The 15,130-nt window shown below is 31.4% G+C and overlaps 1 protein-coding gene and 1 pseudogene across 1 annotated transcript; one reads left to right on the top strand and one right to left on the bottom strand.

The window, feature by feature from the left end:
- The first annotated feature begins 8,107 nt into the window (after positions 1-8,107).
- LOC120118386 (triacylglycerol lipase OBL1-like) lies at positions 8,108-12,701 on the top strand. The gene is made up of 5 exons (XM_039138422.1): positions 8,108-8,519; positions 8,677-8,870; positions 9,019-9,052; positions 11,651-12,273; positions 12,338-12,701. The coding sequence occupies exons 1-5, from the start codon at positions 8,213-8,215 to the stop codon at positions 12,608-12,610; spliced, it is 1,431 nt and encodes a 476-aa protein (XP_038994353.1). The 5' UTR covers positions 8,108-8,212; the 3' UTR covers positions 12,611-12,701.
- Positions 12,702-12,864: 163 nt separating this feature from the next.
- Positions 12,865-14,869, bottom strand: LOC120118741 (annotated as a pseudogene).
- Between the last annotated feature and the right edge of the window lie 261 nt (positions 14,870-15,130).

Consider the following 15,130-nt stretch of genomic DNA (forward strand, 5'->3'; position numbering starts at 1 on the left):
TAAACATTTATTTTTTCCATATACGAGCAAAACAATAGCGATAACATTTGAAGCAATTACAAACAAAACCAAAGTGATCGGTGCCATGTTGGATTATAACCTTCTCACTAGAGTACAAAACTTGTATGCAACAGAGGATTTTAAGACAACAATTAATCTCTTCAAACAAGGAAGAAACCTCTACTGAAGCTCATAAAGACACATTACATTGATCCAGGTAAGTGTTTCACACGTTTCCTTTCCACACATATGATTCTCTTTCTTTCGAATATGTAGATTCTTGGACGAATCCTTTTGAAGGGAGGGTGAATGATACATGAAATACCCCAAATTTTATCCAATGACTAAAATGTAAGTTTTAAAAGTTTGATGGCTAAAGTATAAACTTTGTAAAAGTGTATGGACCAAAAATATAATTTTGAAAAGTTATATATTTTAGCCCGTAAATGAACAATTTAGCCTAAAACAAGAATTTTCGTGTGAATCATATTTTTGGTACGGGATTTGTTTTAAAAACTATAAAGCGATGAAGTTTGGTATAAAAATCAGATAATCGAATCGACTCAAAATTTATGAAATTTTGAAGGATGATAGATAAGGGTTGGAAATATTATTTCCATATTTTATATCAGAGAAATTTAGCACATATCAGTGTAAATTTTCAGAATTGGTCAAACAATGGAAAATTTAGTGACTAAAATGCATTTTTCAAAAATTTCATGGCCAAAGTAGAAATTCAAATCCAAATTGGTTCATCTTTGACTAAGGAATATTTTAATGGAAGATAATGCAATGACATTTGGTAATTATCATAATTTATTAATGGCAAAATTGTAAATTAGAATTAAATGAATTTAAAATTCATTTATATTATTAAGCCATGTGTATTATAATAATTAAGTGTAGAAAAATCAAGAATTTCTCATCTTAAAGCTCTCTTGGCCGTGGGTACCATAGCTAGAAGTTATGAATTTTTATTTTGATTTTTAAGCTTACATGATTGATTTTTGGGCTAACTTGTGAAATAGAGAATTAATCTACATGAAATTCTCTATTACTTGGTATAAAAATTACATGATAAACATATCTATTTTATGAGATTGAATATTAGGGTTTATGTAGAGTTTATGGATTTTGAAGATTTGATGAAGGATTTTTATGTTATTGATGTTGGAGATTAATTCTAAGGCATGAGTGATGATTAAAATGATGTGTAAAAGCTTATACAACATTTGGTTGCCTAGGGTTTATGGATAATTGATGGATTTTGATACAATTTGGTGTTGTAATGGTTAGAATATCATGAATTTGATGTAAGGAAGTTGAATTCATGCTTGAAATTGAATGGAAATCAAGCCCTAAAGGACTTATAGCGTTCGACCATAAGGGAATAAATTGGGGGGGAATATTGTAAAATTTCTATGGTATAGAATTGCTATTAGAAGTGTTCTATGTGATTTGGAGATCAATTTGGAAGCTTGAATAATAAAAGGGCCATTTGACAAATTTTGAGAATTGTGGGATCTTAACATGTAAATGTGCTAATTGAGGGACTTAATGTTGATTTATAATAATTGTATGCTGGAAATTTAAGTTAGGAAGTTGGTTGGAACCAAATTACAAATTTGGTAAATTTTAGTGGTGGAATTCGAAAGGTCTTGATATTATAAGGACTTGTTGGTGAATTTAAAAATGCGTTGGTATTATTTTGAACAAGAAATTGCAATGCTGGAAATTTCATTAGTATGCTGACTTTTGAGTTTAAATATTGAGTTGAGATCAAATTTCAAATTTATAAAGATGGATGGTTGAATTCAAAAAGTCTAAGAAAGTTTAGGATAAAATTGCAAGTTTTTTAATGTTAAGGTATTCATTTGAGTATTTTATCAAAGTGCTGGAAATTTAGTAATTAATGTGCAATGATCATAATGGTGAAAGATCGTTATGAATTTAATGGAAATTTAAGGTGAATTCTAGAAAGAATTCATAATTAGTGGTTTGATTATGTAATTGGCAAAAATTGAAGGGTTGATGATGGAAATAAAAATTTATGGAATTGAATGAGTATTTTGAGAAGTTTGAAACTTTGATATAAAATATGATTTAGTTATATACTAATTTTATTTTTATCGAATTTTACATTTAAGCTTAGATTATGTTAGTTCGATACTAACATATAGTTTGAATATTTTATATTATTATATGTCATCGTCAGACCACGATAAATCTATTGATTCAAGTAACTCGAAAAAAAGGAAAAAAGGTGCGGGATTGAGAAGGTTATCATAGAAAAGATTTGATAGTGTGACAAAGGTGAGTGTATATTTAATTGTACTTATGTTATTGAACAAACATTGGCTTACGATGAGCCAGTGACGGAGTTACTATGGTAAGAAGTGACTCCTAAATATTATGTGATTTTTGATTCATGCATAGGTATTCATTTGGTAAACTAATAAAATTATGGAATAAGCTAAGGATGCTAATTAAGGAAAGTTGCCTAGATGTTATGATTTGAATAATAAGCTTAGAAAATCACCATAAGTTATAAAAAAGTGATTAGAGGATGATATCTATATTGTTAGATTTGTATATCAACCTAGTTTCGTTTAAAACAAACGGTTCCTAATTTCAAGGAGTATACAAAAAAATATGAATTTTTAATCGAGGATAGGTCAAAAACAGGGCAGCAGATTTTACTCAAAATAGTTTCTGTAAGTCAACTTTAGAAATTCGCTATAAATTGTACAAGTTGAATTAGAAGAAGTATCTTATATGGTTATATTTTTATTCGAGTCTAATTTTCAGTGGTATAAACGGAATAATTTTTAAGTATGTAGATTAATATAGAATAATACTTCTTTGAAGATAGTTCAAATTGCCATAGTATGAAATTTCAATAAATTATGTTGTTTAAGTAATTTAAAGAAAATGATTAAATCTAAAGCTTAGCGAGGCTTATATTTTGACTTATAAATAAGGCACCAAAATGAGTGCAGTTTATTTATTTAATTATTCTGATTGAGGATGACTTGTGATAAGTCAATCTCATATTATTTAAAGTATGTTTTTTTATATTTTAAATATAGATTATTTCCATAATGTTTGTATAAAGTTTTATGGATGATTTAGGATATGAGCTACCCATGTTCTATTTTGATGATAATGAAGTAAAAATGATTTTGAATTTGAAATATTGATTATGAAACGAATAAGATATGATTTGAAAGCCTATTGTATGTTACATTGAGAGTCGTATGTACAATTGGCATGCCATGAGGTTGAGTGATTCTGATTATGATCTGGTACACTTGTGTACATTATGAGTAGCACCGTTGGTGCTAATGATATGAATGCACTTGGAGTGCATATTCTGATTATGATGATAGCACCGTGAAGTGGTTATTGCGAACACCCATCTGACTCACTTACCTTACATTCTCTTACATATACATTGGGCTATAAAAGTAAATGTGAAAGTTATGACAAGTATATGAAAGAAAAGAACGTGGAAATGAAATGAAAGTTCTAAAATATGTACAAATGAAATAAATATGAAATATTTGTTATATTTGATATTGAGTTACATGATTTTTGATAAAAAAATCATGAGATGATGATTTTCAGGCTTTCAAGAGGAAAACAACTTGAATAGCTCGGTTTAAAAGTTTTAATGTTTTTTGTTTAAATTACATATTTATGTTTATAATACTTTATGAAATTTATCTTTTATTTAGCTTTAGTTATGTTACTGCCTCACTAAGTTTTACTTAGCGTGTGATGATTTTCATACGTATGTTCAAATAGAGAAAGGAACGTGAAGTGAGGAGCCTCTTTTTAGAAAATCATACCTAATATCAGAATCAGCAAGACATCTTATCTTTGACTAATTAGTGACATGTATATTACATCTGTACATTGATTTATCATATTTATTTTAAAATGGTTTTATTTTGGCTAGTCTAGTTGTGTCCGTATTTATGAATGAATAGTTTAAATATAACAATGGTTTAAAATGTTTTCCTAATTATTAAGTGTTTAAGCAGTTTTATATAATTTATGAATCAACACTAAACTGCCTAATTGTTGTCAAACATTTTATTCATTTTGAACGTTTAGATATTATTTATGATTTTACACAATTATTGAAATACTTTTAAAGTTAATAGATGAATGTTTTAAAATGAAATAAATTTTAAGCGTCTATGATCAATTAATGTCTGTAATGTTGATGTAACATCTTTAACTTATATTTCAATATGTATACGGGTTACGGATGCTACAATACATGCTCTAGAATCCATAATAATGACAATGCACGCTTATCTGGACTAATGTTTCTACTCAAACCTATTAGAAGAACAAAGACACAAAGATTCAAAGCATATCTATTCGGTAAGTATAATGTGAATGAATTCTTTAAAGATCCTAGTGTTTCTCCCTTTGATGTTTCAAATTCGAGGTCGAATCTTTTTGAAGAGAGGGAGGATGATACATGCACCACAAGGCTCACATCAAAGGAAGATGGACTATATCTTCCAATTGATCAACACAACCAAACCTTAGAAAAGAAGACCAGAACAACAATATAATTGTGATAAATGTTTTTAGTAGGATTCGGGTGTTATTTGGAGATACAATCAGCTGTCTCTTAGGTTTCCAACAGTACTTGAAACACATCAATCCAATGTCGGGAACTCAAGATATGTCCATTTTAGTGGAGACAACACATGCAGAAATTGCATTACGTGATTGATATAGGATTTTGTAAATATTGCGAATTATCAATATTTTATTGATTATTTGTAATATAATTTAATATAGGATAATGTATTATCTTTTAGGATTATATTTATTATTTTATTAGGAATTAAGAAAGATTTAAAACATTATCTTATTAGGAATTAGAATAGAATCAAAATATTATCTTTAGTTTATCATTATTTTATTCAGTAGTTACTTAGATTCATGGAACTTCTTACCCTATATAAATGAGGCTCTATTCACCATTGTAAATTAGATTTCTTTGATTAATAATACAACGAGAGTTCGTTTTTGCAAGTGTTGATTGCCTTGTGCCTTCGAAGCATTCCTCATCATTAAGTTCTTTCAAGTTCTTCGTGAGGGAGATCTTCACACTCAAATTTGCCTTCTCATTGCGATTAGGAGGGCTAGTTAGTGTCGATTATCGAGTTTGCCTAGTCAATTTTGGCTAGGAGGGATCGTAGGACATTTATCCTTCATCTTTATCATCATCATCATTATCCAACGATAAATAGATCACCATATCCATCTTATCGCCAAAGCTTATACATATTTGGGAGAATTTTCAATTCAAGTTCTTTCATCGTTTTGTTTATCTTTTTATAGTTCTTTTTATATATCCATTATATATTGTCGATTATCTTTTAACCATTATCTTCTAGTTAATTTTATAGCAACTTTCTTCCATATTCAAACCCTAGATTGCGACAACAATCTAATACATCTTCCATCTTGTTCTTTGATAGAGTTTAGATCCTCTATGCTTGATTCTTCAACTACGAGCAACGTTCATCTCCTTGTTGCTTTCCTTTATCATCATCCTCCACCGAGACCCGACCTGACTTGACCTGAACCTGATTTTTTTTAAAATATAACCTTATCGGATCGGGTTGGGTCGAAACCCATTAGATTCAGGTTAAATTGTCATCCCTAGTAACGTCCAACTCAGACGGTCATCATTTTTTTAATAAAAAAGATGAGTTTAGAACGTATGAATAGTCGGTGATCATTTTGTAACTTTTAATAGTCGGATGACTCAATAAAACAATATCATATAGTTAAGAGACTATTTTATAACTTTCAGTAGTCGAGTGACTCAACAAAACAATGTCATATAATCAATAGATCATTTGTGTATTTTATCCTTAAAAGTATTATTTGATATATTAATGATGTAGGTTTTTTTTAATTTCACAAGGGATTTTATCGATTGTCTCATATTTTTATTCACATTATCCAACATATCAGCAATTTGATATAAGAAGGTAGCTAGGGAGTTTTGACATATTGCTTTGTTGGTGACAAGTGGAATGGAGACGAAAGTAGAACATATTTTATAGAAAGTTAAAGTATCTCGGTTCTGATGGGCTCAATTAATCATTGTAATTTTAATTAGAATCATTCCATTATGTAAACAAACACTGAACCGGGTCAAGTTCTTACCAAAAAACACACGCCTAAACGTTCCATACTTCCATAGGCGAGTCAAGTTGGTCCCGGTTATATATAAAACCACGTGGAACTCATTACAATTATAATTATATGTTAAAAGTCATAGCTTAGGCAGGCCGCCACCACCTTTGTACCACAACACTGGGAGCAGGAATGGGTATATTTTGAGCACGATTTTTTCAAGGGTGAAAAAGATTAAAACTATCTATCTTAGTGACTGTAAAGGTAAAACTAGCATGGAATTCGTATGATGCAATCAGTACTGAATCTATTAAGGTAGTGGGTGGGTTAATATTCACTTTAAAATTTAGTTTTTTTTATAATTATTGTTTTAATTATGTGTATCTTGAAATTTTATTTGTGTTTATCCTACATAAAAATTTTATGTTGATAATATATATATATTCATCCTAAAAAATATTCCAAATCCATCACCGATACAATCACATTTTTCAATGTCAAACCTCTCTTTTTGAATAGTCTTCAAAGATTTTTTTTAGCTTACATTAGGTTTCTTTAGAGTTAAAAATTCAGTTTGGTAGGGTGTTTTTTCTTAAGAACAAAGAGAAAATATTTTATCAAAATGTATAAACAACCAGTAGACGTATCCATTTGTTTACATTTGTCAAAGCTTTGCACATGAAATGAAAGTATCATCTTACCAGAATAAAAATATTATAAAAATTAGTTGAAATTAATCTTTTCATTATTTAGAAAATATCAATTATTGTTTGAAGTTGATTGTGAATGAAAAAGATAAATAATAAATATTAAATATATAAAAATTTAATCTTTTTTAGTTTTTCTATCGGGATGAGATTAAAATAATCTACTTAAAAGCAGAAGGTAAATTTGGATTGATCTTACAATAGAGAAAATAAATTGATTAATTTAATAATAATAATAATAAGACTATATTGATATTAACACATAAAGTTTCTTGTCATAATCTAAGCATGTTGCTAATAAAAAAGCTAAATCATGGGTTGTTAAACTAATTAATGTTCTAAATTTTCAGATTTTACTGATAATTAAAAAGTATTTTATGTGCTCAATCCTTCATTTGGTTGCTAACCTTTTCTAAAACTAGTATAAACTTGAAGAAATAATATCACAATGGTAGTGTATATATTGTCATATTTTTAGATTTCTTATATGAAAATTCTTGTCTTGTTAAGAACAAATGTTCTTTTTTTTCTCATATTGGAAAAAATGGTAAAAACTCTAATGACTCAAAAATGAATATAGTAATGGTACTTATGCAATTCCTTTTGCTCATACCTTTATATTAGATAAATAAAACTAGAAATATTAGCTTTAAAAATATTTATAAATGATGATAGAACAATTTATCGGATTCTAATCATTTTATCAATAATTAGTTGGTTTAGTGAGATGTGACACTAAATCCTTTAAGTAAGGTCAGATGTTCGAATCCCGACGATTGGAAATGGAATAAACTTGGTTGGGAGGATTGTCCTTACCTCTCTGTAGTACCCAATGCAGATTAATCAATCAATAGATAAAAAACCGGTAGTTATACAAAAAAATATCTTTTCATTTTTAATTTAGATAAGAGTTAGAATTTTTTTGAAATGCAATTTGATTTGGTCCAATATCAAAGATAAGAAATTGCGATTTAAATAGAGGTAGGTGATGACAATGATCAAAGTCATGATCCCGGTGGCTTTCGTAGTGGCAGCCGTGCTGATGGAAAAACTTTTATCTTTGAAAAAAGGGATGACGTTCAACGATTAAGTTATAATTTACAAGTAAATTAAAAAATCAACAACTCAGTCCTAGCGAAGGACCCTTTGATTTGTTCAAAGCTCTGCTACTCCATATGAGTTTTCGACGAAACCCAACAATGGAGAAATATTAATCCAAGCTTAATCATTTGTAGTTCTATAAATACTTATTAATATTTCCTTGCTTATACACTCAAATTAATATTCAGTTTAGGCATCGTGGACACAACTTAATCTCCTTGGAAGCCATGGCTGCTTTTCACAAAGATTTTAGTGACGACTATTTTCTACTGAGCCCAGAGAAGACAAGTTTGTTTGATCTTCTTAGCCTGCTTTTGTCGCGTCAAATGGAAAACAGAAGATTCATAAAGTGCCGAGGAAGCCAACGTCAAAGCTTTCGTGATCGATGGACCATCTTCGTCTCGGTTCTTGTTCAGATACTCCTCATTTGGGCAACTACACCTATGGCCTTTATAGGGGATACCATCGAGCTGTGGCTAAATCTTTTATCTGCAAACGGTGGCCTCTATCATCTTCTACTAAATCTTGCAACTGGTAAACTATATCAATGGGATGACCTGCCTTTGCCTGTATTCTTTGATATAATCAATCTTTGATTGCATCTAAACCCCATATTGTTGCATGAAGTTGAGCTTGTTTTTATAAAAAGGTCCAAAAGGAGGGATTCAGAGACTTGGTTTTAATGGTGCAGGGAAAATAGAATGGCCTGAGAGATCATCGGCGACATTTACTTCGAGCATAGGAAACGCTGATATTCGCTCTGGATTAGATCCAAAAATTAAAGCAGGTGACGCAAAATACAAAGCGTCGCTGTCTATAATGGCTTCCAAGATATCCTATGAGAATGAAGCCTTCATTGAAGCCAAAGTCACCCAACTTTGGAAGGTACATTTACATGTTAAAAAATTCATATATCTATGTTGTATAGAATTTTTTGAAATATTCGTATAAAATGATTATGCGAACTAGATGAAATATTTTTATTTTTTAAAATAAAAAACTCTTATTATGATTATTCTTCTCATTGGAACAGATGAAATTCGTGAAGTTTTATAATTTTTGGAACGGTAAGTTTCATATCTTTCTATTTTAGAATTATAAATTATCATTAAACATTTAGATTTGTTTGCTTCACGAAACATGTCTTTTTTTAACTATTTCTTTTTAATAGATTTATTTTTAAATCATTGGTAATGGTCAACTTAACTTGGACTGAAAGTTAATGAGCATCCCTGTTGTTTAAAGTCAATTTCGAGAAATTGAAGTTTATAATTAATGATAATGACGATGATTAAGGAAAACAGTTGTCCATTGGTTTAGGGTTTTTCTTAATTAGGAAAATAGGGGTAGTGGAACTTGGAAACTTAAATATGTAACCTTTTGTATTTAGGGTTACATTTTTATTGCTTTTTAAATTACTTTTGAAGTCAATACTTTTTTTATATTAAAATAATAAATAAAAAAGATTTAAAATATTTTTTAATATAAAGTGTTTTGAAATTAATTTTAAAAAGTTGTACAAATTAAATTTTAGCTTTGATTATATAATTGTTTAAAATTATTTTTTTAACATCAATACTAAACATTTTATATTAATTGATCATATTTTTTTCATCAGACTTTCTAGAAGTAGTATTAAAAAAGATACAAAAAAAATAAAAAAGTGCATGAACCAAGCTATTTTAATGGTTAAAGAAATCATTGTTGTTCCTAGATGTCACGGGTTCGAGTATCAGCTATTGCAATAGGGTGTTTGAACGTTTATTGTTAAATGATTGAGTGTATTTAGAACAAATATATTTTATAATCACCTTTAACTTATAAAAAAGTTAAATTTTCTTTTCAACCCAACAACAATGGAGAATTGAGTTTTTAATTTTTATACTTTTAATAAAAATATTTAATTTAAAATAAAAAAATAATGATTATCTAAATATTATGAAAGTTATAAATATAAATATAATAAAAGTAATTTACAAATAATTTATCCTGGTAATAAAAATCATTTTTCTAATATAACAAGTTATAAATATATATTATGACAAGTTTGAAAAAGTATATTATAGGGATGGCAAACAGGTACAGTTTCGTGGATTCCGCACTGTATCCGCTCCAATTTGAGCGGGGATGGGTACAATTTTAGCGGGTAGTGGGAGGGTGTGGATTTATAAAGTGGTACCCGTCGTGGGTGGTGGGCGGGTAATGGGTTTGAGACATTACCCGCCTCGCATCCGCCCACCCCACATCCGCCCACCCAGCTAAATATCTATTAAATTTTGGACCATTATGAATTTAGGTGTAATTTTAGAGACTAATTTATAAATTTTAATATTGTATAATATATAACATATAATTTATCCAAATATTAAGGATATTTAATCTTTAATTTAGTCTTTAATTAGGGAAATATTCGGCTCTTTGATTAAACCCATAATCCCACTAACCACGTCACTTTCCATGTTCTTTAGCCCATGTTGTCCATCCAAACACAAATTAGCCGTACTATAAGCATTAACATCAAAAGCAACAGTTTCCATGTTCTTTAGCCCCTCAAAACCCATATTAGGCGCACTATAAGCATTAACATCGAAAGCAACACAACAATCCAGCTCTGAGACTACATGCTCCCTACAATCTGTCTCCATAACATTCGTAGAGCTACTCCTCTGACAAATTGAAGCATGCGCTGCTACCCCATCACGAACTGTCTGAGAACCAACTCCAACATCTCATTAGTTTGCTGTCAGGCGGGTCTAGATGGGTATGTCGCTAGTGGGTAGTGGGTGTGGGGATGAATTTGAAAATATACCAGCGTGGGCGGGTGTGGATTTGAAAATTTGTACCCATCATGGGTGGTGGGTGGGTGGTGGATTGAAAAATATTAGGTGGGTATGGGAATGGGGGAGGGGGTATCCGCACCCGACCCGCCCGTTTGCCATCCCTATATATTACATTGTATAACAAGTTGTATAAGATAATATGGTCCTGAATAGGTTTTCATCCACCGAGCCTTCTGTATTTTTAGTGACTTTTCTCAATTTTATTAGTTTAGTTATTATAATATTTAGAATTTTATTGCATTTTATATTAATTTTTTATTTTTATATAATTGATATAAATATAATAGAATAATAACGTTGATATTTTTTTATTTTATCATTTTCTTTTTAGTATTAAATTTTTTAAAAATATATAAAATAATTACACTATCCTTATTAAAACATTGAAATAAACTTTTATCTATAAATTTCATATTTTAATTTTTTGAGTATGTATCAAAATAATAAAATAATTTATATCAGCATTTAATAAAAACAAAATATCTGAAATTAAGTTAATAATACGTTTTTATTATGTTATATTTAGCTTAATTTAATAAAGAAATTTAAAATTATAAAAAATTAAGGATTAAAATAATTAAAACCTTAGATCCGACTGTCAATGCCACTTATAGCCTTTCGTTCTTGAATATACCATAACAAATCGAATTAAAGCTAATTAAATTGGTCAAACATTAATTAATGTAAAATATATAAAGTAGTATATATACACGAAATGAGGTGAGAGCCCACATTTGAACTAACCCATTCTTATTATTCATTTGAAAACGAAATATAAACATGTACTGTGAATTGTAAAAATGCTGATCATTTTGATTCATACAGATTACAAAAAACATGATTCCACCCAAGCTTTCATCCTCCAAGACACACAAGCAAATCCCAACTTGTTCGTGGTTGCCTTCAGAGGCACCAGCCCATTCGACGCCAACGACTGGAGAACCGACGCCGATCTTTCCTGGTGCCAGCTTAGAGCCATGGGCAACGCCAGGGCCCATAGTGGTTTCATGCAAGCTCTCGGCTTGCAAAAGAACAATGGGTGGCCCAAGGATATCGAACAAGACAACAATGCCCAACGCCAATTTGCTTACTACACTCTTAGAGAGAAGCTGAGGGAGGTTTTGAAAGAGAACGAAGAAGCCAAGTTCATATTGACTGGTCACAGTTTGGGTGGGGCATTGGCGATCTTGTTTCCTTCGGTGCTAATGTTGCACGGGGAGATATGGTTGTTGGACAGATTGGATGGGGTTTACACCTTTGGGCAACCCAGGGTCGGTGACGCCTTGTTTGGGGAATACATGAAGGAAAATATGAAGAAATTTGACGTCAAATACTTCAGATATGTTTACAGCAATGACATGGTCCCCAGGGTTCCTTACGATGATAAAAACACCTTGTTTAAGCATTTTGGCCCTTGCCTCTTCTTCAACAGTTTCTACGTTGGCAAGGTAAGCCCCAAATATGGTTTCTAAAAAGTTTAATCTATTTATGTTTACAATTTCCGTGGTGCAGATTTTACCGGAGGAACCGAACAAGAATTACTTCTCTTTGCTATGGGTGATGCCGAAGATGGTGAACGCAGTTTGGGAGCTTATTAGGGGCTTCATTTTGCCTTGCATATATGGTCCAGACTACAAGGAAGGTTGGTTTCTAAGAATCTTGAGGGTAACCGGATTACTAATACCAGGATTGTCAGCTCATTCTCCTCAGGATTATGTTAATTCGACCCGATTGGGGACCTTCTCGGATCATCAGCTACGCGAACACGAACTTATAAGAGATTGATGACAACAATGAAGATCCTCATAATGCTGATTAATGTTGGTAAACATGAATGACTACAAGGACATATTCCATTAATATATATATATATATATATATATATATATATATATATATATCAGCAATGATTGCAGAAAACAAATTTGTAACCTATTTGAACTCTTCACTCCCATCACTTGTAAGAAAGAATGTAAAAGTGATAATTTATAGTTTCATTTCCATTTCGAAGGAAAATGCCATATTGTAAAGTAAAAGTAAAAAAAGTCCTTCGAAACCATATTAGTTCATCATCTATCCGAAATATACAGGAAGAACGATCACCCTCGACTTAAATTCACCATGTACCTGTCTGTGTTCGTTGCAAGCATCGCTTCTTAGCTCCTTGTTGCATACTCATCATCTCCATGTCCTGTGGTTTTCAAAAAATGCAAGAAAAGATTTCAGAGTGAGTGGCACTGATTTTCTAGTCCTATTCAAGCTTTCATTCAAGTCGATTATTATTGCTAATTGAATAATCATTTTAAGGAGTTCCATACCGTACATTATAATAACAGTATTGTTTTATATGAGAGATTCATACCATACCATTTAAGTGAAACAATGTGATGGATAAAAACTTAATGAATCTGACAGAAAAAATATGGAACTTGGTGAAGAACGATGGTTCTTATTGATACTTGAGTAGGCATCAAATAAATTGTAATCGAATAAAAGAGATGGAAAAGGAAATTTCTCCGGCACCTGATTTTTCTGTAATTTCATCATCTGTGCCTGCAGCAAGCAACCCAGAACAGTGAATATTGAGAATGCAAGCATGTGTGTTCCATAGCCTATAATTAGTAATACCAGGAACTGAATGCACTGGAACAAACAAGGGAAAGAGCATACCTGTTTCTTCTCCAATTCTTGGTTCTCTTTTAGCTTTGCAATTTCTGCTTCCAACTCTGTTGTATAAGCCTAGTTGAGAATCAATAAGGGTAAGAAATTGTAACAAATATGGTTTCATGGATTCTCATATGATAGAGCTTAAAAATGCTCCATTACCTTCTAAATTGTAACAAAGATTTTTAAAACCAGAGTTCAAATTAAACACGATTTCTCGATGTACGACAGTCATAGTACTAAATTGTGTGCTTCTACTCTAAGATGAATTAAAGAAGCATAAAGATGGAAACATTTGATGGAATGAAGAACATGTTCACCTGCTTGCGAGCTCGTGATATAGCAGCGGATTCTCAATTATTGATCATTCCTCTCTGTCTCCTCTCATCAGCCTTTTCCACAGTAGTACATTTCCTAGCCCTTGGAGTCCAGTTGAATACACAAGGAAGAGGTGAAACTAAGGAGGTATCTCCACTACTCTTCCTAATCCCATCTGATGAAAGCTGGTTGGCAGGTGACCCAGTGGAAACATCAACTGTCCCTCCTAAACCAACCATACCAATCCCTCCACCATGGATTCCATATTCCAAACCATGTTGCTGAGGAAGAATTGGTTGCCTCTGCTGCTTTGATCTAACTCCGTTAACATTCAAAGCCAAATCGGAAGGCTGAATACCAATTTGATTGCCACCATTAGAAAGCCAGTTCCCCATCAAATTTGGATCCTTTGCTCCTTGTTGAAACTCAATCGCGAACCCAGAAAGTTGGGTATTATCCTCTCGAACCACACCAGCCCTTACCAAAAACTCTTCCAAAGTAATCTTCCCTAGCGTTTGTTGTCTCTGTGGCATATTATTATTAACTCCACTTCCAATCTTCTCGTCTTTACCTGTTGAAAATTCTTTTGAAATATCTTTCCAAACTTCATCTACAGTTTTTTTTTTTTGGGCTAAGTGTCCTTGGCAAAGTCAAAGATTCTTGCTTTTGTAATCCTCCATTTGCCTCTGCGCCAATGCTGGAAGAAGTCATTGTTTGAGTTTCTTCAATACTCCAAAGGTTCTTCAGAAACTCATCCATGTTCATTGACCCGAAATCCTTACCTATTCCACCCATTGTGCTTTGGAGCTCATCAAAGGTCATAGAATAGATTGATGGCTGTCTAATTATCGAATAATTCCCAGGCGGTTTATTACCACCTTCGCTGGCGTCAACCGACGGCGGTTGGTTACTTCCAAAGTTGTTGAAGTTCATGTTAGTCCTCCAATAAAATCTGGATAAAATAGTGTGAACAAAATTGCTGCTATACTACTTTAACTGGAAACATTAACTAATACAATTCAACAAAGCAAATGAGTAAATCACTCTATAATTACATTTGGAAACCTTTTATATATTTGGGATGTTCACGTTTTTGATAAAACTCAACGATGAAGACTGATGAGATGTTGATGCTCCGGCACTGTGGCCGGGCATTGTTGAATGGCAGCACTTAATGGAGAAGAGAAAGGTGATGGTGATAGCAAATAAAAAGTGGTGCAATAGATTTTTTTACTAACATTAGAAATGGATTACAATTGATGATCAGAACATTACAATGATTGGGTATTTATAACCCAATATTAACAAGATAACAAATCTAAC

Source organism: Hibiscus syriacus, unplaced genomic scaffold (genome assembly GCF_006381635.1).
Source record: "Hibiscus syriacus cultivar Baekdansim isolate YM2019G1 unplaced genomic scaffold, ASM638163v2 tig00110328_pilon, whole genome shotgun sequence".
Classification (NCBI taxonomy): domain Eukaryota; kingdom Viridiplantae; phylum Streptophyta; class Magnoliopsida; order Malvales; family Malvaceae; genus Hibiscus; species Hibiscus syriacus.

Excerpts from the sequence above, each read along its gene's own strand:
- LOC120118386 (XM_039138422.1), top strand. The coding sequence starts at position 8,213 with ATGGCTGCTTTTCACAAAGATTTTAGTGACGACTATTTTCTACTGAGC. Across the intron at positions 8,871-9,018 it reads AAGTCACCCAACTTTGGAAG|ATGAAATTCGTGAAGTTTTA; the intron begins GTACATTTACAT and ends TCATTGGAACAG. Across the intron at positions 9,053-11,650 it reads GTTTTATAATTTTTGGAACG|ATTACAAAAAACATGATTCC; the intron begins GTAAGTTTCATA and ends TGATTCATACAG.